This window comes from Empidonax traillii, unplaced genomic scaffold, assembly GCF_003031625.1.
Source record: "Empidonax traillii isolate 1590-97213 ecotype Southwest subspecies unplaced genomic scaffold, ASM303162v1 scaffold293:size840699, whole genome shotgun sequence".
Classification (NCBI taxonomy): domain Eukaryota; kingdom Metazoa; phylum Chordata; class Aves; order Passeriformes; family Tyrannidae; genus Empidonax; species Empidonax traillii.
Genome location: NW_020955486.1, coordinates 783566 through 807953, shown reverse-complemented (window position 1 = coordinate 807953; position 24388 = coordinate 783566). Strand labels below are relative to the sequence as shown.

Sequence of the window (24388 nt, the reverse complement as noted above, 5' to 3'; positions counted from 1 at the left end):
GTCAATATAAGTCACCTTGGAGACCTTTCATGGGGCATGGGACAGTAAACCGAACCCCCATGCCTTTTCAAGGAGCTCCTGCTGGATGCTCAGGCCTCGGCTGCCACATGTTCAAGGTAAGCTGTCACTTCAGGGATTTTTTAAGTGCCTCTCTGGGCGTTACTAAAACTTTGCTGCAAAAGACGGTGCCTTTTCCCTTGCAGACGACTCAAGTGCCTCTGTGATGACATACCCATTGCTGCAGCTCCACAGACACCATAGAGGCTGGCAGACCTCCGGCTAGGAGTGATTGCACTGATGTTTTATTAGCTCTCAGAAAATATATAGCAGGGAAGAGGCCGAGCAGGCTCCTGCACCGTCTGCCTGAGCTCTGACCCTTCGGGCAAGAGGCAAGATTGTTTTTACAGCCAGTACTTAACCTTGCCGCTGAGACTTGTCAACAAGGAGGCCAATTAGCAGCAGATATGATGGTGGGTGATATAATGGAGATGTCTGTCTGTTAGGAGCATAACTGATATACTTTTAACACAACATGTATCTTAAGACATGGTTCTGCATAAATGATGCCATCCCCTCTACTGTAGAAAATCCCTCTCTACAGTGAAGTGTTACAGAAAATTGCAGGTTTGTTGTTTTGGGTTTTTTTTCCCCCAGTCTCTGGGCTTATGATGACTATGGCACATACACAATTGTAAGAAATAATTCTGCTTGAAAAACATGTCAATTTTAAGTTAATTATTTTTTAAAAACATATATGACATACTAAAAATGTACGTAGATTCAGAATGAAAACAGGGCACTTCTTGTCTTCGTGAAAGGGTCAGTGCCACCTGAGATGTTTTCTGTAATCACATATGTATATTGGTATATGTATCAGAAAAGACAGACTAGGGAAAGTTGAGTTAATTGATTAAAATCATGTAGGTCTATAAGCATGGTATAGCCACCTACTGAAAAGGACAGTGGCTCTTTATGCCATATCAGCATGTGACACTAGTACCCCTATTTGGGTGCATGTAGGGGTTTTCTGTCAGATTATGAAGCTGGAGAGGCTGATTGCAGGTGGGTGGTTTATATTTTGGCTGAGATTGGGCCTGAGCTTTTAAGCAAAAGTTTATTATAAGACTCAAGGACTGGAGCTACAAGACGACTTGCACTTAACCAACAGCTGACTACTTAGGCAGTCAGATAATTCAACCCCCTTCCAGCTTATTTTAAGTAATTCTGCTGTCTGGTTTTGGTGATTTAGGACTTAATTAAACAATTAAGCCATTTCTTCATAGAATGGTTTGGGTTGGAAGGGACCTTAAAGATCCACTGGCATGGGTAGGGACACCTTCCAGTAGACCAGGTTGCTCAGAGCCCCATCCAGCTTGGCCTTGAACACTTCCAAGGATGTGGCATCCACACCTGTTCTGGGCATGATTGTCTTTTAATTGCTAGGATAACTATGTCTAGTGCAAAACAACTCCACATAGAGTATCACTGTATATTTTCTATTACAGATACAGTCTGAGAGGAGAGAGAGAGACCACCTCTGGTTGCACATGACCTCCCAACCCAATGTCAAAGCTCTTTCTTCACTACATAGTCTCTAGCAAAACAGGAGCAGTGGATTTCAACACCCAAGCTGTTAACAGCACCATGTACAAGGTACTGATAGAGGCCCTGTATGTTAGTATCCATGCCCCAGTAGAAATAACCATTTTTCAGTTACTTAGACCTTAACTCTGCCCTAACTGAGGGCAAGAGCAATCCACATGTATTTAATGTTCACATTAATCTATCTGAGGATAATCTGAATCTAATGAATACCCAGACTGTTTTTTTCCTTGGTTAGTATTTAAATAGTTCAACTTCCTAAAAGGAAGTTGAGCATCTTTTTTTGTTCAGGGGAGTGAATATACCTTTGCTTCTTGGAGATTTGTCTGCTTTCAGGGTTTCCTTCTTTAGTGTCCTCTGCGCATTTTAATTATTTCATTAATCTTTGGTAAAAAAATAGGCTTTTCTAAAATGATGATGAGTACACGATGTTTTTACAATTTAAAAAAATAGATTTTTCACTACAATATTTTAGTACACCATGTTCTTTTATTCACCGCATAGCTCATCTTTAAGGAAGGAGTTTTCCTGATTTCATTGGGGCCTCTCCCAGACAAGGCCAGGTTCACTGAACTATACTACTGAAGGATCTGATTTTTATGAACTGCATGTCTGATTAGAGTGCTCAGCAGAGGCATTATCCCCTTGCAGAATCGACCTGGAAGGCTGGTACAAGGACAGAGCCCACAAGTTGAAGTCCCGTAGCCATCCTAGGACTATTTGCTGTATTTCTTTATCAGTAGTGGTAATCAATGTTTCAATTTCAATCACTGATAACATCTTCCCTTTTCTCTTCATATTGTCTTGTCTCGTTGGAGAATCCTTTCTCCCTGCCTCCAAATATATTTAAGGTGGAAAAAAAAGGAAAGGAAGGAAAACCATAAGAAACAAGAATATAGCCAACCTTTTTAATTAGAGTATATTGTACTTCCAAACTGGATACACTAGAAATTGGCAATGCAACATAAGATGCAAAGAAATATACCAGTTACTGTCAAAATGACCCTGTACAGCCTTATAATGCAAAAAGCTTTATACAATACAAATTTTTATTAATGTACACAAACCTTGACAGAATGATATTTGAACATAATACAACAAGTAAAAAAAAAAAAAAAAGACAGAAGAAAGAAAAAAGTGCTGAGAACTTTAACTGAATTACTGAATGGAAAAACACGCTATCTCTCATTAAAGAATGCATAGTGAAAACCAGTATGAAATTACCTTTATGGTGGGGGGAATTTATCAGAACTGTTGGTCATTAATCAATAGGGGGAACCTTAGGAGAACGTTTCTTTCTTTAGCCTTGAACTGCAAACAAATTATTTTAATATGCATGAGCTCTGATAAATAGTGTATTTTTTTCTTAAAAAAATAAAAACCTCCTAACACACTTTTCCTTACAAAGAAAACTTCTATAACTTGCCAGAAAGAATTAATTTATCCTTTCCAAAGTGCTAAACAAATTTCCCAGGTACACTAAACATTACCATGTCAGATACTGGTACAGTTGAACATTGGTGAACATGTGGCGGTCACACGCTGACAGCTCATTCTTGGAATTTCCAGCCCTATTTAAACTGCCTTTTGGTTTATATAAAGTGTCCTACTAATATTCCTACTTATTCCCCCTGGACAGCTGTACTCTACCTGTCAGTTTGACAAACAAGCTCTTTTGATTTGCGAGTGTTTGCTTTTCTGTGACGCAGTCAGAGATACACGCATGGAGTGTGTTTTACAGAACTGGTATAGTTTCTGGATGCAGATTGCAGATTTCATGCTGCAGAGATATTACACTTTTTATGCTTTGAGTATTTACTAATACAGTATTTTCTATTTTGTCTCTACTCCCGGGGAGGTGTTACCAGGAGTTATGATGGAGTAAAGCATGGTTGTCTACAAAGGTTTATATATCTTTTGGAGCAGATGGGTTTTCTTTACTGTGTAGACAGAACCACCACATGCTTGTTAGAACCAAAGCTGGCCTGCTGGAATGTAAACAAAATGGTGAGACTTCTCTGTCCTGGAATTAATATTTCCAAATGATATCCTGCTATGATTTTAGATATTTCCCCCTTGTAAATAGCTTCCAGTATGTTAATAGGAGTGCACACATTAGGGTGTCCTCCCCAAACAGGAAGAACTTGGTCATGACAGTGGAGAATGTTTGGCCATCTCAATACAAAACAGATGTAGTAATCTTGCAAATAGGTTAAATGATGCAAGTTTTGCATCCAAAAAGTATTTCTACACAAGCTTCATTTCAGAACTAATGAAGATTAAGTTATGTTTCTAATTGTGCATATGGCTAAGAGCCCTTGTGGACAAGAAATGCCTTCCTGAACTGGGGCGTTGCTGTACTGCTGTCACGAACAAGGGGTTGTTGGATTCCCCTCATCCCAGAACAACCTGCAGGAGAAGTTCCTTCAGGACAGCACGAGGGTGGTTAGACAGCATGACAGATATGACTCAGGGCACCTCCTACAGTGGCTTGGCCAAGGGACAGGGAGGGGACTCTGGCAAAAGCTAGGTCGGACATTTCTAATACCTGGTAAAAGACAGCGAGATCCAAATCCACGAGACACCATGGAAAACAATAATGGAGTAAGAAGGCATTCCTGTACGTCATTTTGAAACGCTTCACATTTTATACTTCCAATTTTAATGCAGGGTGTTTTTAATCCCGATCTTTCTTCCAGCACATTATGTTGTGTAAGGAGCACAAATCAATTAACAGTCGGTTAGCTTCTCTTAAATTAAGATCACTCTTGGCATTTTGAGATTAACGAAAGTTACACGACCAATCCGCATTTGCTTTTTCCTGCAGTAAAGTGCTACATATAACATGTCATTTTAATGACCACAAGTAGGAGCATTAAATAAGTACAAAGTTAGCTTCCTAGCAGGGTACACTCTATCTGCCATTAACAAAAAGGAATAAAGTGTTAACTAATGACATGGAAGGTAGCAATAGGACTGTCAAATTTGCAAGTACAATTGAAATACTGAGGGTATAAAAGAGAACTGTATGGTTCCAAAAGCGTCTTTTGATAGCTTTATATTTCAAAGAAGTTACTGGTACCTTTTCAAAAAAACAGTCTTATTACCTTCAGCCCACAATTTGTTTTTTTCTTTAATTTTTTTTGCAAGTGAGAAACAAACTAGTGCAAGATTAAAGCACTGTGCAAAACTGCCTTTTTTTTTTTTTTTTAGTCTGAGTATTTATACCCAGAATTTATCCATACCCTTTTTAAAATCCCCTTGTTGGATTTTTTTTTCCACCATAAAATTCTAGTTATACAAGTTGTTCCTGCAAACTAAAAGGTAACCACTGCATAATACAGTATATATATATATTATTTATATGCCCTTTTAAAACAAAAGATGTATGCTATGGCCCAGATGCAGGTGCTTGTCACACCTGTGTAGCAGTTAAGAATTGGGCCTGCTGTGTGTGTATGTGTGTATATACTCATGGTTTTCGTTGTCATACTCTCATCCTGCAGTGCTGAAAGCAACTTTTTCCTCATCAGTTCTACCCCAAATCCTCAAACCTTGACAACTGAGTAGAAGGCATCAAAGAACTAAAGGAAGCTGCAAATAGCACTGAAATAATACACCGGTTCCCCCTCCCCAACCCAAAAAATTGCTCCTTCCACAACGCTGCAGTTCAGGGGGAAACAGGGGGAAGGGATGGAGTGAGTGTGTGAAAAGGGGGAAAAGAATAATAATTAAATAAGCCAATCCAAGGGATGTGCAAAAGCAATGTCATGGCACACTACAGGCACACTCTCTTTTCACGCACCCGCACGCACACAAAGCCCAAAAAATAAAATGCATCAATATGTAATCTTACAAGTGCTGACTGCCATTAAGGACACTCTTTTCTTTTTTTCAGCTTAACAAGACAAAATAGTTTCTTAGATAAGAGTACTGGGAACATGCTTCTGAAGGTAGAAGTATGCAGTAGGTCACCTCTTGGAGATTTAATAAAGCAGCTTTTATGTCAATGCAATAAGTATACACACAGAGCCATTTGCTAAACCTTACTAATGATATAGTACAAGTGTTTGTTACCTCTTCAGTCTACATTTTGCAGCCATGTATACCTGCTGGGTTTGCTGGGGTATTTTTGGTACAGAATGCAACTGCCTTCAGACAGTTTCTGCCCTTTCTGTTAGTCCAAGGTAGGCAAGGAAGGAGTGTTTAGGTGAAGAGGCACCTCCTGGTGCAGTCTGAGGTCGGGGTGGATGGAATGTGAGATCGTAGTGGTTTTTGGGGAAAAACATTGTTAAAGGAATAAGGTGGGCAAACTCTGAGTTCCAGTATTTATCAAAGCACAGGGAAGTGCCATTGACGGCCAAGGCTTTCACTGCCAAGTTTGGCTCTGCCCCACTGCCCTGTGCAGCTGACATCGCGACTGTTTGCAGAGCCTGGGAGGCAGACATAACTGAGAGGGGTGACAGAAGGTTTCTGGAGCTGTTCACCGGTAGGAGCGGACTGGCTTCCTTGGAGGTTGAATACTGGCCCTTCTTCTCCTCTTCAGAGCAGTCCCCATTCTGGTGCTTCTTCACGTGGCGGCTGAAGACAAAAGGGTGGGTAGTCTTGAACAGGCACTCGTCACAGCTGAAAGTCTGGCGTGGAGCATGCTTCAGTTTCTTGTGCAAGTTGAGATTGTCTTTGCGTTTGCAGCTGTAGCTGCACTGGTCACAGTGAAAAGGGCGCTCGCCGGTGTGGACACGCATGTGCTCGATCAGCTTGTTGGCCGTCTTGGACAGGTACCCACACTGGTCACACTTGTAATGGTTGCCAAGGCGGTGTTCCCGGATGTGCATCTCCAGCTCCAGCTGATTTGCTTTCACTGTCTGGCAGATCCGACACTTATACTCCATCTTGTAGTGAGTCTTCAGGTGGCACTCCATCGCTGCGGGGCGGTTTGTGGAGTAGATGCAGAATGGGCACCTGGCAAGACAGAAAGGCAGGCACAGAGAAGAGAGAAGTCACTCAGCTTGAAGATCTACAGCCCTGGTTTTAACCCTGTCACTTAGCCCCTCTCTGACCTACTACAGAGAAAAAGGCACTTAGTTCTCCCTGTGAAGCCTCTTGGTTTGCCTTGACACATCTCTATACTTTAGGGGTTTTACCCATTTAATGGCAGTAGAGTTTTCCTAGGAAAACACTGATTCACTCTGAAGGAGTATCCCTTTAACCTTCTGGCTTACCTTGATGGGGAAGATTCTGCAAAGCAGGCTGGGTAGTGCAGAATGGGTGACTGATGCACAGGTACTTTGTGTAACGACATTCCTAGTGTTTGCATGGAGTCACTTTGGCCATTTTTTCCATTAAGAAGTGGTTTAATGTGAGTGTTTACAGATGAGTATGAAAGCAGCTGTTTAAGTAAAGATGGAATAAACTTGTAATACCACATGTACAGCAAAAGCTTAGGAAATTCCTTTTATGTGACCTTGAATAAGTTTGCTGTGTATCCTGCTAGGAGCAGCTGAAAGCCAGGCTGTTAGGATGCTTTGTAGGGATTCCCATTTCTAGGACATGATCTAGGCACGCTCAAAGGGGTGTGTGTTTGGCAGTGTTTGCCTACAGCCGCCTCTGCCATGGTAGGACTCATTCCTGTGCAGGAACAGGATGTGGGTTCTGCTTACTCACAGCAGCAAGCATCCGGCCCAGGGTGGACATGGCAAAGGGCCTCACCTCAGTTCCTGAACCAGGAAGGGCTGAGAAGGCTAGAGGAGGGAATTGTGCAAGCTTGGAAAGAAGCCTGAGCTGCACGCTGAACAAGCCTGGACACCACCAAAGCCAAAACACACCCACTTTTGCTTTGTGAGAAGAAGCTGGTGAGACCAATTAACTGCCAGGGATCTCTATACCATCAAATCAAGCACACAGCCTTTCAGATTGAACTGCTGAGCTGAAAGAGCAGGGCTGGATAAAAAGATACAACTAAGGCACCTGGTTACAGTCTTACAGGTATCCCCAGCTGCCACAGGTCCGCATTCACTGCTTAGCAAGTCTGCTAACTGTGTTCTAGCATTCTGGACACTTTCTAAGATGCGATCCTCTCTCTCCATGTGTGTTTTTCTTGCTACAACTGGTTGCACATACAGGCTTAATATTAATCTACAAGCTAATTGAGAGACCTTTGAGGAAAGTGAGTAATACAGGAGGACAAAACCGATAGTAAAACATCTGGACTTTTCCTGATCAAGTACTCTGATCCAGAGAGGGAGCCTGGCATTGAGGCTTCTACTGAGATTAGCTCTATTGCAACAGAGGACTTGGCTGTCTATGCACACATACCTCTCCTGGGCTGGGTGCTCTCTGGATCAGAATCTCAGATTTTGACCTGGAGCTGGAAGAATCATGTTTTTTTCTCTTCCCCCACAGCAAACACGAGACAGAAAAATACAATTTACTTAGATCTCTTCAGGCTCTTCTGGATGCCTTAAAAAAAAATAAATCAGAGCTTTTTCTTAGGTGCAGCTTTCAAGGTACCTAATTATTACTTGAATCGGGCAGGAATAACATATGTAGACTAAAAAGCACATTCTGTCAGGAAGACTTGAGTCATAGGTCATGGTTTTTCCTTGGTAAATAGAACAGATTTTGTGCAGCTTAAACCAAATGTGCATTAGACAACTGGTCTGTATGTCCAAGACAGACATCCCATCGTTCTGGCACATTACTTGTTTCCCAATCTAGTTTTCTTCTCAGATTCAGTCATCACATCTCAAGTGACCCCAGATCTCAGTTTATGGAACTACTGAGCTGGAGACCAGACGCTGCCTGGCAAACAGAACCAGTTTTCAAAAGCTGCAGCACAAACCGATAGAGCTGCGTGCAGTAACGTCAAACGTGGTGTGCTTGTCACGGCACAGCTACAGTGCACTGAGAACATCAGTCTGCTTAGCAAGAGCAACAGAGGCTGGGAGCCCTGTGCTGAACCCCATCTGGGCTCAAAGTGGTCCCAGCCTTTTTTCCTGCAGCAGCTGGGACAAACAGAGACCAGGGATGTGCCTCTTTCATAACACCATGTTGCCTGCCCACAGAGAGCAAGCATATGGCCCCAGCAGTCGCTCCTTCCCTCAGGGGTCTGACTTTGACATAAGGGTACACTCATTCTCTAGAAACACTGCTCTGCACCAGAAGGCCTTAAAGAACACCACTGTAGCCAAAACCAAACGGCTTTTTTCTCAAAAGACTCTATTTCTGGTTACAGGTTAATTTATACAACAGTGATTATTCTGGGGCATGTAAACCAAAGCAGAAAGCATCAAAGTTATTCATTCCTGGAGAGAAATTACTTTGCTTTAGAGTATGCAAAGGTTACAACCTTTAAGGTTGTAACTTGATAGCTAGATTCAGAGACTGCATAGGGTTTAGTTTTTGTGAGTCAGGTGCAGAACAGAGCTTGTGCTGTGTGCTTGCCCTGCTCTAATTAAAAAAAACCCCTTACTCTGCCAAAACCTCTGTGTGGTGCTGCCTTGTTCTTTGTAGGGACCATCACATACTGTCTCCTCTTTGACTTGAAAAGGGAAGGACCACAGTTTGTAACAGCTCCCAAACACCAGTGGATGGTAGGTTACCAATCTGCTCTAATGATGCAAGCCTAAAGGACAGGGCACGGTTCATTAAATAAAAGGAAGCCCCAGATCTGGATTATCAGTTAACCAACCCTTTCTAATTGACTTCCTTTTGTCCTATCCCCACAGAATTAGGGATGCTTAACACAGTAAAAGTTTGTGTACTTGCTTTCCTTACTTGAGCCCACCGGTGGGGACAGTGTGGCATTTCTTGTGCTCCAGTAATTGTTCGGGTGTCTTCATGAACTTGTGGCACACGTCACACTCGAACATCCGTGTGATCAGGTGGATTTGCAGGTGACGCTCAAACATATTTTTTGTTTTGCAGACAAAGTTACAGAAAACACATTCAAAGCCTGAAATATAGAACAGGAAAATGTATCCCTGACATTGTGGCCAGATCAACTGCATAGAAGGGGACAGTTTGCATTTGTTAAATGGTGTTTTACCTTTCTCTGACTTCTCTTCAGTGTTCACTGAGGTCTGACTACCAGGCACTACAGAAATGACTAGCAGGTTGTTTGACCCCTTGTTTTTTGGGGTTATATCTGCATCTTCTTTGCTGTTGGCAGAGTCGCTCAGTGCTGACAGTGAAGATGAAGATGGACTGTTAGATTCACTGGGTGTCTTCCTCTCTTCAGCTGAAAAACACAAATAAGAGCAATAACTGCTTCAGCAGATTAGATGCAATTTCTGTGATCCTGTTTTAAATTTCAGGAAGTATTTAAAGTTAATTTAAACATGCTTATAAAACAAGGCAGAAATTAATTGAGCTGATAAAAAAAATCATTGTTGGGCCTCCTTCCTTTTTTATTAGCACTTCAATGATGATACATCTCTCAGTTTATTCTACAACTGAGTTTATCTGTAATGGTAGTGGGAAGGGATCATGCAACTCTACCTCATTACCAGACTAAAAAAATCCCAAGAAAACCCTTTTATGACTCTGAGTTCAAAACCAATGAAGAACTTGTCATTTAGAAAGAAAATAGAACTTCTGTAGTTTTGGAGTACAGAAACCAAAAGTGCCTATTACTCCAAGCTAAACTTCCCCCATCTTTCCATTACTGTGGGTCCAATGAGTAAATCTGGGATGAAGGGTAATGGAGAATAATCTCACTCATTGTAATGAAGAGCATCCTCAGCAATCACTGTAAGAGATAACTGTGTGGTCTCGAGATTTACCTGGTTTTATTAGGATCTCTTACTGAAGATAATTGAAAACAATGTTATTTAAGCGGACCCAGAGATAAAGCCCATTAGAATATCCTTATGTGTGCAATAAATGTATGAAGTTCAAATCCCAAACCCTATCACACACTAGAAGCGAACAAGAGTGAGAGTTCTCATACGAGAACTGCTGTGAGCCAGCAAGGCAAGGATGGGCAAATTATTACCTCCCACCCGTGTCTTGGTTCAATCAGAGCTGTGTTTAAAACAAGGTTTTACTAAAACTTCAAATTCTCTATGTGATATAGTCCCCTGATCAAGGCCTCTGCAAACACCATCACCTATATGTCTGACTTTAAACTGATTAGTGGCACCTTTAAGATAAAAATGTAGGAATGCACTAATGAAATCTGAAGACCCGAGCTGCCAATAGGGACTGGATATCATTCAGAAAAGATTCACTGACCTTGGGGACCAGAGTAATAGAAATGGAATGAAATTTAATAGCATAGAATACAAGGTTATGACATGAAGGGCCAGTAACAAGAAGTTTTGCTACAAATGAGAAGTGTTTAAGTCAGAAACAGTCAAGGAAAACAAAAGAAGAATTTGAGGAGAACACGGGATGAATACGAGCAATCAGTGTTGGGGAGTCTTCAAGGAAGGTAAATATGATCACAGAATGTTATTGTGTGAGCAATTCCCAATAGCTGCTGCTGTTTTACACTGCCACCACGACTTATTTCATTTCACCATGTACAGCTGTGATTGCACATGTCAAGAGCAGGGTTTCTAACAGAAACACACTCAGTGAAGGATTGGTAGAGTGAGAAAACTGTGTTTCATATAAGAAAAAACTCAGTGTACATTTAGAGGGAAGAGGGTTGTTCTCCATAAATATACTAAGGGAATCAATACTGTGGAGGGAGGGAAGATAGGTGGAGGGAGGGAAGACAGGTGGAGGGAGGGAGAGGTGGACTGCTGCTTCAGATAAAGGGCAGTTCTGGCACAAGCACAATGTACATGTATTCCGGTGTGTGTCTTACTGATAGTCAGAAATTTGAAAAAGGTCCCTAATCTTTAATGCAGGAAAGTCTACAGATGCCCTGTCCATAGAAGTAGTTTGTTTAAAACAATTACACTTCTTTGAAAGCATATGCCAACATCCTGACAAACAGTCTGTTTATGACCTGGTAACATCACAGGATAAGGGAATGGAGTCAAGTGACCCAGAAAATCCATTCTATTTTTTACTCTGTATTTGCCATATGTGTGAGCATTTGGCTGAATCACCAGCTGAATGGCTCAGTTGGGCAGGGTGAAGGAAGAACAAAGGGCTTTTTGCTTTTCCTCAGAAGACAAGTAGCAGTTTAAATCTTGTAGCCATGATAGGAAAATACAGTAGAGTAAAGCTCAGTTTTGAGCTCTGATGCAAGCTTTTCATGTGGCTATGGGTGGCCTTTCTCATTTGCCTTGAATTCCTATATATGAAGTAGAGTAGTGCTGAGAGCTGTGCTGGCATAAAATCCCTTGAGAGCTTTCCAGTAGTTTGTATTTCTGTAGTTACATTTAACTTATACATCTTTGAACACAACGAATCACATTCTTCTCTCCCTTCTTTTCTCCACCCCTCCCTTTTCCCAATTTTACTCCTGGTAGGAAAGGAAAAGCAATTTAGCAATGGAAAAGTTGTGCTGGATGCAGTTCAGGTTCAGTATCGTAAACACAACTGTGAGAAGTTTGTGGCAGCAAAATGCTTTTGCCTGGTGTTATAAGAGAAATCAACTGAAAGGATTTTAGTATTTTTCTCCTTAAATTATGCCAGACTTCATTAGTTGGACTAAGCATATGGAGCTTGTTGGAAAACTGCTATTGCTCTTATCCTTGGCTATTAAGTGAACAGGACCAGGGAGAGAACACGAGTTGTTCTGTTATTTAATATAAAGTTACATTTATGGTATTGTTGAATCACAGTGTCAACTAAACATCGGTGTGAAATTCCAAACTCATAAACTGTGGGGGCAAACACACCCAAGAGGCAAAGCTCAACATAATGTTTATTTCAGACTTCCAGCCAGGTATGCACAATTAGCACTCAAAGTGACCTTATCATCATAGAAGTCAAACCAGGATTTTGATGAAATAGTAAACCAGTCAGAAAAACAGATGAAGTATGCTGACTCCAACAAGGAAGGGGATTTGAGGGATAAGGGGAATAGGAAGAAGGGCTAAGTAGTCCTTCATTTATTTTACTAAGCTTGAAATTTGATCTGCACTACCAGATTATTTGCCTGGCTGGAGTCCAATTCACTTCAACTTTGAGAGATCAGGCCTTAATTAGCAAGCATTTCAGTGAAAGCAGAGTGCTAATGGGAAGTGTAAAGGTTGCATCTAAAAAGCAAGGAAGAGAGAGATCACTGCAGCTGGGAGAGAGGGATCATCACCTGTGTGCTTGTTGTTGACATGAGCCTTCATATCTGCCTCTTCCATAGTGACAAAATCGCATGCTGTGCAGCAAATGGAGAACATCCACTGTTCTTTATCCACGTGGAGAGACATGTGACTGACAAACTGGACATTCATCTCCGTTTCAAACCCACACACATGACAGCTGCAGGCAGAAAGGAATTCAAGAGTGAGTAGGAAACATTAAAACACAAACCACAAAGAGAAGCATGTTGCCCTTCCCCCGAATTTCCCAGAGAAAACTCCCTGCACGGATTTCTGCTCCTCCTCGCTGTTGAATGTTTACTGCAAAATTCTTTTGTCTGCTGAACTGCCTTTGAACTGATGGCCATGCCAATGTGATTAAGGGCAGGCACAATGCAACAATCCTGTACATGCCATAATGATGCTAAATAATCATAAAGTTAATTAAAAACTACAGAGTCCAGATGCTGTGCATCACCTAGCTGATTCCTTTGGGCAATAAGAGGCATTGCAGCTTTGCCAAGATGTTTAGTACAGTTGATACACTGACAAACACAGAGCTTGCTGCACACTCCAGGAGTGATTTTCAAGTCCTGGAATGGTTCCCATGCCAAACTGGGATCTTGTGCAAAACTGCCTGGCAGTTTCAGTGCAAGCAAGTAAAAATGGGTTCAAACATTTCTTATGCTTGACTGGAAAACAGCAGTCATCAGCTATGCGAATAATTAGGAGGGATACAGATTTTGCAGCCAGCACATAAACAGAGTGATACTGAGAGGCAATGGGAAGGACCTTCTAATTTAACTTTCTTTGCAGAGTCCTCCTCTTGCTTTGATTAGGCCATTAACATTTAAAGCAAGCCAAAAAAGACTGAAAAAGGCATATACTCTAGGGCACTATTTTGCTTTCCCAGGGGGAAGGACTAGATAATCTAATCCAGCAGGTCTCATTTATTTCTTACTTCTATGATTTGGTAATTAAATCTGCTCTTGGCACTTTGACTAAAAGTAAGAGTGATTTGGTAATCTGCTTGGCCACTAGAGTGCACATCACAATCTGCAGAGGGCACATCAGTGCACAGGCAACAAGAAGAATGTCTAAATATCCATTTTCTCCAGGCAGTTCCTTTTAATTTTTCAGGCAAATTCTCCTAAATGTTTTCTTTCTTTGGCCATGTTGGTCACTGAACGTATATAGCTCCAGCAAATGCAAGAAATCTGGATATTGATATAACAATTCTTATTATACTTTAATTGATTTCATAGATTTGGCTGAAAACAAGGGAGCTGTCAGAGGCAACTGGAAGCACAGTGCTTTAGATTTCACAGAATCATAGAATCAACCAGGTTGGAAAAGACCTCCGAGATCATCAAGTCCAACCCTTGATCCAACACCACCGTGGTTACCAGACCATAGCACTCAGTGCCACATCCAGTCTCATCTTAAAAACCTCCAGGGACAGTGAATCCACCACTTCCCTGGGCAGCCCATTCCAATGTCTGATTACCCTCTCTGAAAAGAATTTCTTCCTAATATCCAACCTAAACCTCCCCTGGCAGAGCTTGAGACCATGTCCTCTTGTCTTACTGAGAGTTGCCTGGGAGAAGAGACCAACCCCCACCTGGCTACAACCTCCTTTCAGGGAGTTGTAGAGAGTGATGAGGTCACCTCTAAGCCTTCTCTTCTCCAGACTAAACAACCCCAGCTCCCTCAGCCTCTCCTCACAGGACTTGTGCTCAAGTCCCTTCACCAGCCTCGTTGCTCTTCTCTGGACCCGCTCCAGCACCTGAATATCCTTCCTGAACTGAGGGGCACAGAACTGGACACAGCACTCCAGGTGTGGCCTCACTGGTGCTGAGTACAGGGGAAGAATCACTTCCCTGCTCCTGCTGGCCACACTGTTCTTGATGCAGGCCAGGATGTCATTGGCCTTCTTGGCACACTGCTGGCTTAGAATCAGTGAATCCATGTACACAATGGGATGTTTCCAAATAAAACTTAAATGAACACAGCATAAAGAGTTAAAGAGACTTTAAGTGGCCCAGCTGCCACTTAAAAAAACCAACCCCACACCAAATCCCAGAGTCCTTCCCAATGGACAGCCAAGTCAAACAGCACGAGGCAGCCAGCGCTGCTCAGCTTAAGCCAGAGCAGGGCAATGCAAATACTTCCGTCACGGTTCTACCCTGCAACACCAGCAGGGTGGCCCTGTAACATGCCTTGAGCAGGCAGGTAAGAGTGTCTGGTGCCCAGCCCTTGCCTGGGTCCTCACCTGTAGTAATAAGGGTGCTTCTTCCCGTCGCTGCCTTCAGACGTGACAGCGCTGACAATGTCCTCAGTGTCTGTGCTCACCAGCTTCACGGAATGCACAGTCAGGTGCTGGTTCAGGTTAGCACGGCACTTAGCAGCGTAGGGGCACAAGTGGCATTTGTATTTTCTCTCTTCTGAAAAAGAAGAGAGAAAACCCTAAATGTGCACCTCGTTTTGGAGCTAGCTGCTTTTAAAGCTGCCAGTAACCGAGCACGCATTCCTTTGGGTTTCTCCGAGCAGCTTTCAGGATGAAATTTGGAAGCTCGACATTTTAAAAGCTTATAGGAGTTCACAGCAATTACTCAGAAAAAAACTAATATGAAGGTAGTTTGGGGCTAGGTTTTTTAATTTGCTCTACTATTTGTAGTCAGATAATATAAAACTTTATAAACTGGAAAACTGGGGCAACTGCTGCCCTGAGAGCTGCAGCAAAGCCAGTAGAGAAACAGGTCAATAGTCTAAAACTACTTCCTTTACCTAGCATCTTTATATGATTTTTGGGCTTAGTAATTGTTGAGGTTGCCCATGTGATCACTTGCAGTGATCACTGACAGTTGATGATTTTGTATTAAAATCTAAGGTGATACTGAGAGGAATGAAAAGGATCCTTTAATTTAACTTTAAAGGGGAGGAAAGATAACACTGTATCGATAGTCCAGTTCCAAACATAAACTAATGAAACAAGCTCATTTAAAGAACAGTTGAAAAAATTAAACAAATTCATCACAAGTTTCTGATGCTTCACAATTTAATTTTTTTTTTTTTAAATTTTAAATTAAACATTTCTAAGACCTGGCAGCACAGTTTTTGTATGTGTGCCAGGCTGTATTTTGCAGAGAGATGATTAAAATAACCAAACATTACATCAGCTTTTACAACCTTTTCCTCTGAGAATCTGCTGCTCTAAATTTGAAATATACTGCTAAAAGTGCTAGGGGAAAGGCATTCAGTAGGGCAGCTTAGGACCAAGGGAACCCCATGAGACCATGGGACAGAGCATCTGAACCTTTTCAGCTTGGCTGTACATGGGACAACATACACAGCATTATACCAACAGTATTTTTCAGCAGAACATAGGAAATTCTTGCATTCAAGTCTTATTTTGTGCTGTGCACCTCGTCAGGCTGACAGAGTGCATCTTCTGTATAAGAACTGTTTGTCTCCATTGATTTGAAGCTCATTCACCTTAAGGAAGTTGATATGGGGCAGAGCCAGCCCCTGTTCCTCTCAGAAGTGTATGATAAGAGCAGAGATGAATGAGACATTAAATCCTTTCAGTTCCACAGGTCTGAAACGCCATGGCCAAATCTTTTGTTGTTCAGTGACATTTAAAATGCTCATCAGGCAAATGATGTGTCTGTCCAAGAAAAAAACCCCAAATCTGTCCCAAAAAAAGGCTGTGCCTTCTCTTCAAAACTCCAGGTTAACCAGTTGGTATCTACAGTCTGGTGTACTGGAACCTGAACAAACTTGAATTTACACATTTTGAAAGGATAAATTACAAGTAGGCTGCAAAGGAATAAAATGTCATTTAACTCCCTAAATGCCACTCTGACACTCTGCCCTAAGTGTGAGGAGCCAGGGATGGCTCACACACTCTTCTGCTTACTTTCTTTCTCTTCCCCCTAAACAAACAGTGATGAACACACAGTGCTGGAACAACCAAAAAGCATTGGCTCACCTGTGTGCAGTGAGAGATGCCGGGACAGAGTCTGCTGTCGACCAAACACTTTTCCACACACATCGCAGGGAAAGAGTTGGTCGTTAAATTTCCAAGACGGCAATCCGTTTCCCACCTCCAGCTCCAGCTTTTCCGTTTCTATGCCAAAAGACACATAAAGTTCCGTCTTAAGAACACTGAAGACTTGCAGCTTTCATTCAGTAGAGCCCTGTAGTGTCATGTAAAATGCAGCACTTCAGCTGCATGCTATGTGATCTGGCACATGAGTTCACGTAAAAAGGAAATTCCCAATGATGAAGAGGAAATGAATCTTTCATGCAGCACCTTTCATACATACTCTAAAGCAGAACACTTAGCCAAAGTGCTCTGGACATAGGCATAATCAAAGGGTTGAACCAGATTATGTAAAGAGAGAAAGTCAAGAGTGAGCAGGGCAAGGCATTAAACTCTAATTATGGTTTTGTGGAACGACAACTCCTTTGTCTTTTCCAATCAGCCACCTTTGCCTGGTGCATGAAGAAGGCCTGATCTGAGACGGTGGTCTATTTTACTCTGAATTATTAGTCATGGCTGAAGGAAGATTTCTAGACATTTTTTACTAACGCAGCAATTTTTGCTACACAGAATCACAGAATAATTTAGGTTGGGAAAGACCTCTGAGATCATTGAGTCCAACCATTACCCTAACACTGCCAGGTCCTTAAGTGTCATATCGACACATACATGAGCAATCTCTCACTTAAGTCGAGAAGACTGCTCAGAAAAAAAAAAAATTAAAAAAAGAAGACAGCATATCAATGTGTGGCTGATATCCTGGGCAAGCTCTACTCAGCACCTGCTGTCCTCAGGTATCAAAATCCCCATTAGCTTAGAGGGCCACCCACTGAAAAACTGCAACTCAGAGCAAGCCAGTATCTTTAAAGAAGTGGTTTTAATCGTTTCAGGAACAGAGAGAGTCTGCAATACAAAAAAAAAGAAATTCCACAGAGCATAAAGTACAGATATGAAGGCACTCTGTAAGGAAGTAAAGGACTGGGAATGTGGAAAAAAGGTACACAGTGCTTCAAGAAGTTGAAAGCATGGCCAGTTTCCATTTGGACAGAAGGGAGCAGAGAGGAGATAGAGACTATGGAAAGCAGTGGAACTACTTATATCAGTCAGAGAAACAGTATCAGCAAGTCTTGAACAAAAAAATACTCTGCGCAAGGGTCCTGTTGCCTGAGGACAAGGAACTGCTGTTGTAAGAGGTGCACAAACCCACAAGGGTATTCTGCAGCTTTCTAAACCCAGCAACCAGTGGCGAGGGGACTCAGTGTAAAACTTACTTCTGGTAAAAGACCTTCCAGATCCACTGGAAAGAAAGATGCCACATACAGAGCACCTTCCTCCAAACTGACACCACTTGTGGGATCACTGCCCAGAACTATCTCCATCAGTGCACATGCACAGGCCATGATGGAGGAAAATCAGTTGGCTGGGATTTTCATTTAAACTGGGGCAGGGGGAAAGGAGCTGGGGTCAGGAGTCCAAAAACATCTTATTGAGCGTAATTTAGTGTTGTGGAGGCTGGCACAAACCAGAAAAATCTTCATCCAATGACGCACTGAGGGATAAACATCTCCCTTGTATCAGCAAACCCTTATTTACAGTCTCCCACCACTGCAAATGTGACTGCCATGACTGAAAGAGCCTCTCCTTCACAGAGAGCTGTCCAGATGACTCCACTGTGGTTTGGGCAAAGAGTTGTCAAATACTGTATTTAATTTAAGCAATAATAAAAACAATGCCTCATTTGGGGCAGAGAGTCCACATAGCAATCTCAGCAAATTTCAGGATGATCATACTTGCCAGCCCCTTTTCTGCTGCTGTTACATTCTCCTATGACCCTGAAATATGTACAATATTCACACCAGAGGAATTGTGAGGCCCCTCTGAGTGCTACCAACCAACAACACATTTTTCTTAAAAGAATTTCTAGTTAGAAAACAAGCTCTGCCTATTCAAAATAGTCATTTTGTGAAATTAAAAAGAAAGACCTCCCCCCATCCCCTGAGGGCTGTAAGTGACCCATAACCTCTAAGAACTTCAATAAAGAATTGTTCTTTTTGTTACTATCCTCAAGTTCCAAACAATGGAAAAATCTCTGTGCTAATGCTACAGATATTCTAGTGGAGATTTTTGAGTACATAATCAAAACAGTGCTTCAAAAGAAGAAAATAGTAATAATTACAAGAGAAGGTCACAAGGGTGTAGGTTGCTTCAATATGGTCACAACAAAAATGAATTAATTGGGAGACATACCAAACAAGTAAGCTCAATTAAGTACATAAGTCTCTTAACAATTCATTTCAGCATTAGTCATCAGCCCTCTTTTATGTTTTAAGAAATATTTTATATTTAAAGAAAAAGAAATAAAATATCCTCTTCTCTGTGATGGATTGTTCTGGGAAGCTCGTGGGAAGCTGGAAAAAATAGCAGCTTTCTGATTACATTGAGCTGGTGAAAGCTTGCAAAACTGCTGCATATTTTTCATTGATGAAAAGAGGATACTGTAGGTGGTTTGAAAGTTCTGTTTACTTTAAAGATTTATTCCTGGAGTCCTTAACTACAGTGCTTCTTTCTTTTCTTTTGACCAACTATTCTCCCTGTAGCAAAGTCCCTTTTCTGTTCAGCAAGCTTCTTAGCTTGATCATGGCAAACCAGAGTTGGTGTCTGTTGCAACAGGAGCCTCAGCACTCTGTGAAAGACTTCTCAGCTCCAAGAAAAACCACCTACTTCCACCCATCTTACTCTCTGGGCAGCTTTGTCTGCAGCCTGGAAGCTGGAGCCCAGGAACTCAACTCGCCAGTGACCTGAAATATCACGGGAGCCAACTTCCACATCCAGTCCTTGGGCTCTGTCTCTAATTAACGCTGAGGAATAGTGTTTTCTGCAAAGTGAGGACAGGTCCAGTGACTCTGAGACCATAACACTGGTTTGTGCACAGTGTTCCAAAGGTTTGTACATCCCAAAGCTTTCTACCAGGACAATCAGCATTGTCATACTTTAAGAATACCTTACACTGGCCAGGAAGAAGATGGACTGGGATCAACTAAAGTTAAATAATAAATCACCATTGTGAGAGATGTCTCATAGAAATCCATCTTTCACCATGACATCCCTATCCTAATATAAAGAGGAAAACAAAAAAACCCAAAAAAACAACCAAACAAAAAAGGACTTGATTTCTGCTTTAAATGAATACTACACAGCAAATTCCAAAACTTCTATGTTAGAAAAGCACACATGAAAAATTAATATTGAACTTATTAAGTAATAGACTGCATTTCTGTATGGGTTTTGGAGTTTAAAACAAAATATGCTTAGTAAAATGAAAGGCCTCCAAGTTCTCCAGTACATCACTAAAAAGAAACAGAAAGGCAGAAAAGAAACTCAGTATATTACAGGCTAGTGATAGAATTATTTTGATATAATTTTGCATAGATTGTTAAGAGGTAAAAAATTATGTAAAATTTGATTAAATATAGTGGAATAGTTCTTTATGGATACCTTTCCTGCCTTTCTGCATCACCTGGTATCATTTCCCTACTAGCCCTAAGTCAGCTTCCTAACGAGTAGCTTTGTAAAGCTGATCATCCAAGAAGGGGTTAGGAACTACCAGGACTTTCACCAACTGTGTCTTCCCTGAGGTCAGGACAAGGTGGACATTAGATGCAGAAATATTGTTCTGTCCCTCTTCTTGGCCCTTCAAATACATTAATTTCTGGCAAACAAAGCACAGCAGCTTGAAAGAGTTACTATTTCCCCCTTCCCTAAGCTGTTGGGCATAAGTGCAGACACATATTTTCAATTTTCGCATTCAGCGATTCTTTTTTCCTCTTCCCCTCAGACTGGTAATATCAATATGGAGAGTGTATTAATCACCTCTTCTGACAAGTCTTTACCCTGTCTTTTGTCAAGATATGCTTGGAGAAGGATACCATATCTGGTTGAAACTGTAACTGAAGAAGAGGACAAAGTGTGACCTGAATACATAAGTAACTGTCTGGAGTCACCAATGCAGCCTTGTGACTGCCAGTGGCTGTCAGGCACAAAAAGTTCCCAGGGACTGACTTTGGACTCTGATATGTGGTACTTTGATTACTTATTTTATTTTACTTAGCTTATGTATTTTTCAATTACTGCTTCACAGTGTTTGAGCCTACATTATGTTTTAATCTGTTTTTCAATGCCACACCTAACTTTCTATCCTTATACTAACAATGGAAAGAATGGAACCACTATTTCAGTGAAAAAGACAAAACTAAGAAAACAAACGTAGGTATGCTCAAGTGTCATTCAGAGAAGATAAATTAATTCATATTTATAACCTTTACTGGTTTACTGTCTACTCTCACTTTAACAGCTGCTTCTCTGTTTTATCTTCACACCTCCCATAGATCTTGGAAGCAACAAAATCCACAAGGGTGGTTCCTTATGATCAGATGTAATCCTACAGAAATAAACTGATTGTCCTTTGCAATAAGTATTCCTTAAAGAGATGGAAGTGAGAGGTGCTGATACGTCCTAACAAGGAAGGTCAACATTCATTTTCTCTCCATTCTTCTGGAAGTGTATGTCATAGTTGTATTTTGGGTTATTCAGACAGCTTGACACCACACAGATGGTCAAGAAGATACCAGGTAAGTAATTTTGAAAATTAAAAGAACAGAAATCCAGTGAAAATAGAGAATGGTGTTAGAATATTTTCAATAAATCCTGCTTGAAAGCCAAATGCGATGAAGAAAACAAGTCAGATGTCCAGAAGTTCTGGTGACAGAACCCAGTGTGGGGCTGAGAGCTAAGAGGGAGAGATGGCCAAACTCTGAACATGAGCTGAACTGGGAAAAGGAGGATGACAGATGATACAAAAAAAGAGGAAAGGAGGTGTGTGATACCTCCCTCCTCATCCTCCTGGGGACAAAACTTTATGAGAAGAGTACAAGGTGCAGAAGGAAGCTCCCATGGAAGAATGTACCTAAAACATTTCACCAAGCCTTAAATAAACTTAAAGAAACATTGCTGGACAAGGTAATCAGGTTTCTGTGAGCTCATGACAAGAGAATGAACATCAATATGCAGATACAAAGCACCTTACTTTGCTCTGAAAGACTTGGGACCTTGAGCAGTCATCAGTTAACTTTTGATCACTACCAGCCTGACATGAATTGTTGCTTGTCTGTCCTCTGTGATCTCTTGAGTACCCCACATTTATCCAAGAGGTAAATAGACTGTATGCAGCTCTGCAGGAATGGCACAAAAACTTGTTCCATTTGTGAGGTTATTTCTGCTTTGTTATGCTTTAAAGACAAAATTTCAAGAAATTATTTATTCAGAAACAAGGTATTAAGGTCAGACATTCACACAAACATTGCTTTAAAAACATTTATTTGCTCAAAGAAATTTTCTTTCCTCCTGTCTGCATTTTTCTATCTTATTATATTGTCTTCCTACCTTCTGCAGTATTCCCATCATCAAAGACTCATTTTATTGCTTTGGAGCCTTCCCCTTACATGCTCATCTATCACCTCTGGCAGGCACACTGTATTTAAAAATTGAGAACTCCTTTTATGAAATATGTAATTAAGGCTCTGTTGCAAGCTTGTTTGCAGAGAGCCTATGAAAGATTCCCAAGCTTAAAAATATATTGACTATATGAAATTGCAGTGCCCCAAATACTATGTATCTTACTCCCTTTCTAACTTACATCCACAAAGGTTTTATTTGTAGGACCAGGATTCTTATTTCTAGTAAGTCAGTTAAAATAAACAGTGGAATCCTTCCAGATACTGTAGCTCCCTAGGAAGATAGGTCTCACAACTTATATAAGACATCAGTGATCCTGACTGGTCCTGCAGTCTTCATTTGTCACCACCTGCATCACAGCATCCTGTCTGGTCTTAGTTTAGGATGTATCTTTCACTGGGAGCAGACTCGTCCACTACTAACTGAGATAAGCAATTGCTTTCTTGCCACAGAATTTTTCTAAATTCTCCACAAATCAGTATATAATCAGTCTGAATGACAGAACAACTCCACAGAGGAAGCAGAGAAAATCTCCTTTCCAAATAAAAAACTTTACCAATTAATGCTCTTATTTTTATCTTTGCAAATATTTAACATTACTACAGAGCATGGTAAAAAGCAGTAATGTTACGATAATTTAAAAATCCTTGATATGGAAGGAAATAGAACCCAAGTGGTTTTATGTATCAGTAGCACAGTGCTTAAGCTGCTCTTTCTAAAAACAGCAGCCACAAAAGTTGGAAATATTTCAACAAAAAGCTTGCGCAGCCCATAAAAAGAAACATTAACATTGTGCATAAAAGTATTCCGAATGCAGAACCACAGACAACAACGCTTGCAAAGGTCACCAAGAAGTGATAAAGATGTCGGGGCTTGGGAGAAGAATAAAAATAGGTAAAAGATGGGCGTAAAAGTTGGCTTCATAGAGAAACATGGGCAAACAGTGAAGCCCACTGCACTGCTAAGACTGGGCCCACTGCTCAAAAATGGACAGTCAGAAGCAGGGTGATGGAAGTCAGGGCAAAGACAAGGTCTGGACACACTGACTTCAAAAACCACTCCCCACCTTCTACCTTTGTGTCAAAACTCGCACCTATTTAAACTTCACTATTAGAAGAGATGACTTCTGAGCGAACCATGAGGCTTGGGATAACCTTCATCTGCATTATAAAGCTCTGAAATTTGCTTTTGCTGCCTGTATTAAGCTCAAAACTTAGGAAACAACCAAGAAGAGAGTAAATTCCCAGCTCAAAACTTAAACGAGTGTGTAAATTCTCCAGCAAGGTGGCTGGAGTCGCAGATTTTTAAGGAACCCCTAAGTTGCAATAATGTTGCAGTCACTTATTAAAAAATATTTTTACAACATGTACACTAGTTGAGAGAAAAACATTATAATATATTCTCTGTTACTTTTGCATAATATACTTTATTTCATTTCCTCCTGAAAGTACCTTCATGACAACAGTAAGATGTGCTGTAATGGACTTACATAAGTTCTCTCTAATTCACTCCCAAGCAGGTGGCCCTTGCATTTATCTCAAGCATTTACACTGCTCGTAACACTTTTTTTTGGGTGCTACAACTTTGAGTTCATACAAATTTATGAAAGGATAATTTGCTCCTATTGTTATTTTTAAATCAAAATTAATTCATTTCCATAAGGCCAAGAGGTTTCTACCCTTTTAGTTTCTTTCCTACAATTCTGCTTAGGACACACTTCCAAGAAACTCTTTTAAAAATCACTCAAACAGTTAGGACCATTATGGGGCATTTAAATTTTTTTTTTTTTTTTTTAAACAAACTTGTACAAGGTAAAATAGGTGAGGTTTGCAGAACGCTTGGACGGTGGCAGCGAGGTCCTCAGGACACAGATGGATTGCCTTACAGGGCTAGCGAGCTCCATCTGCCCGGGGAGTGTCCTAACCGGGAATCGAACCCAGATCTCAGCGTTGACAACGCTGTGGTTTAGCCACTGCACCACCAGGGGCACTCACAACATTAATAAAGGGAATGATGAATACCAGAGTGAGCA

The 24388-nt window shown here is 41.1% G+C and overlaps 1 protein-coding gene across 1 annotated transcript in view; it reads right to left on the bottom strand.

Annotated features, from left to right (window-relative positions):
* Window positions 1–2496: 2496 nt before the first annotated feature.
* ZNF827 (zinc finger protein 827) overlaps window positions 2497–24388 on the bottom strand; it is a 110440-nt gene continuing 88548 nt past the window's right edge. The window contains exons 9-14 of the mRNA XM_027890641.1: window positions 16792–16929; window positions 15073–15244; window positions 12815–12981; window positions 9650–9841; window positions 9379–9556; window positions 2497–6564 (exon numbers count right to left, since the gene is read on the bottom strand). Of these exons, the coding sequence (XP_027746442.1) occupies window positions 5757–6564; window positions 9379–9556; window positions 9650–9841; window positions 12815–12981; window positions 15073–15244; window positions 16792–16929 (1655 nt within the window). The 3' untranslated portion in view covers window positions 2497–5756. The remainder of the gene's footprint in view (window positions 6565–9378; window positions 9557–9649; window positions 9842–12814; window positions 12982–15072; window positions 15245–16791; window positions 16930–24388) is intronic.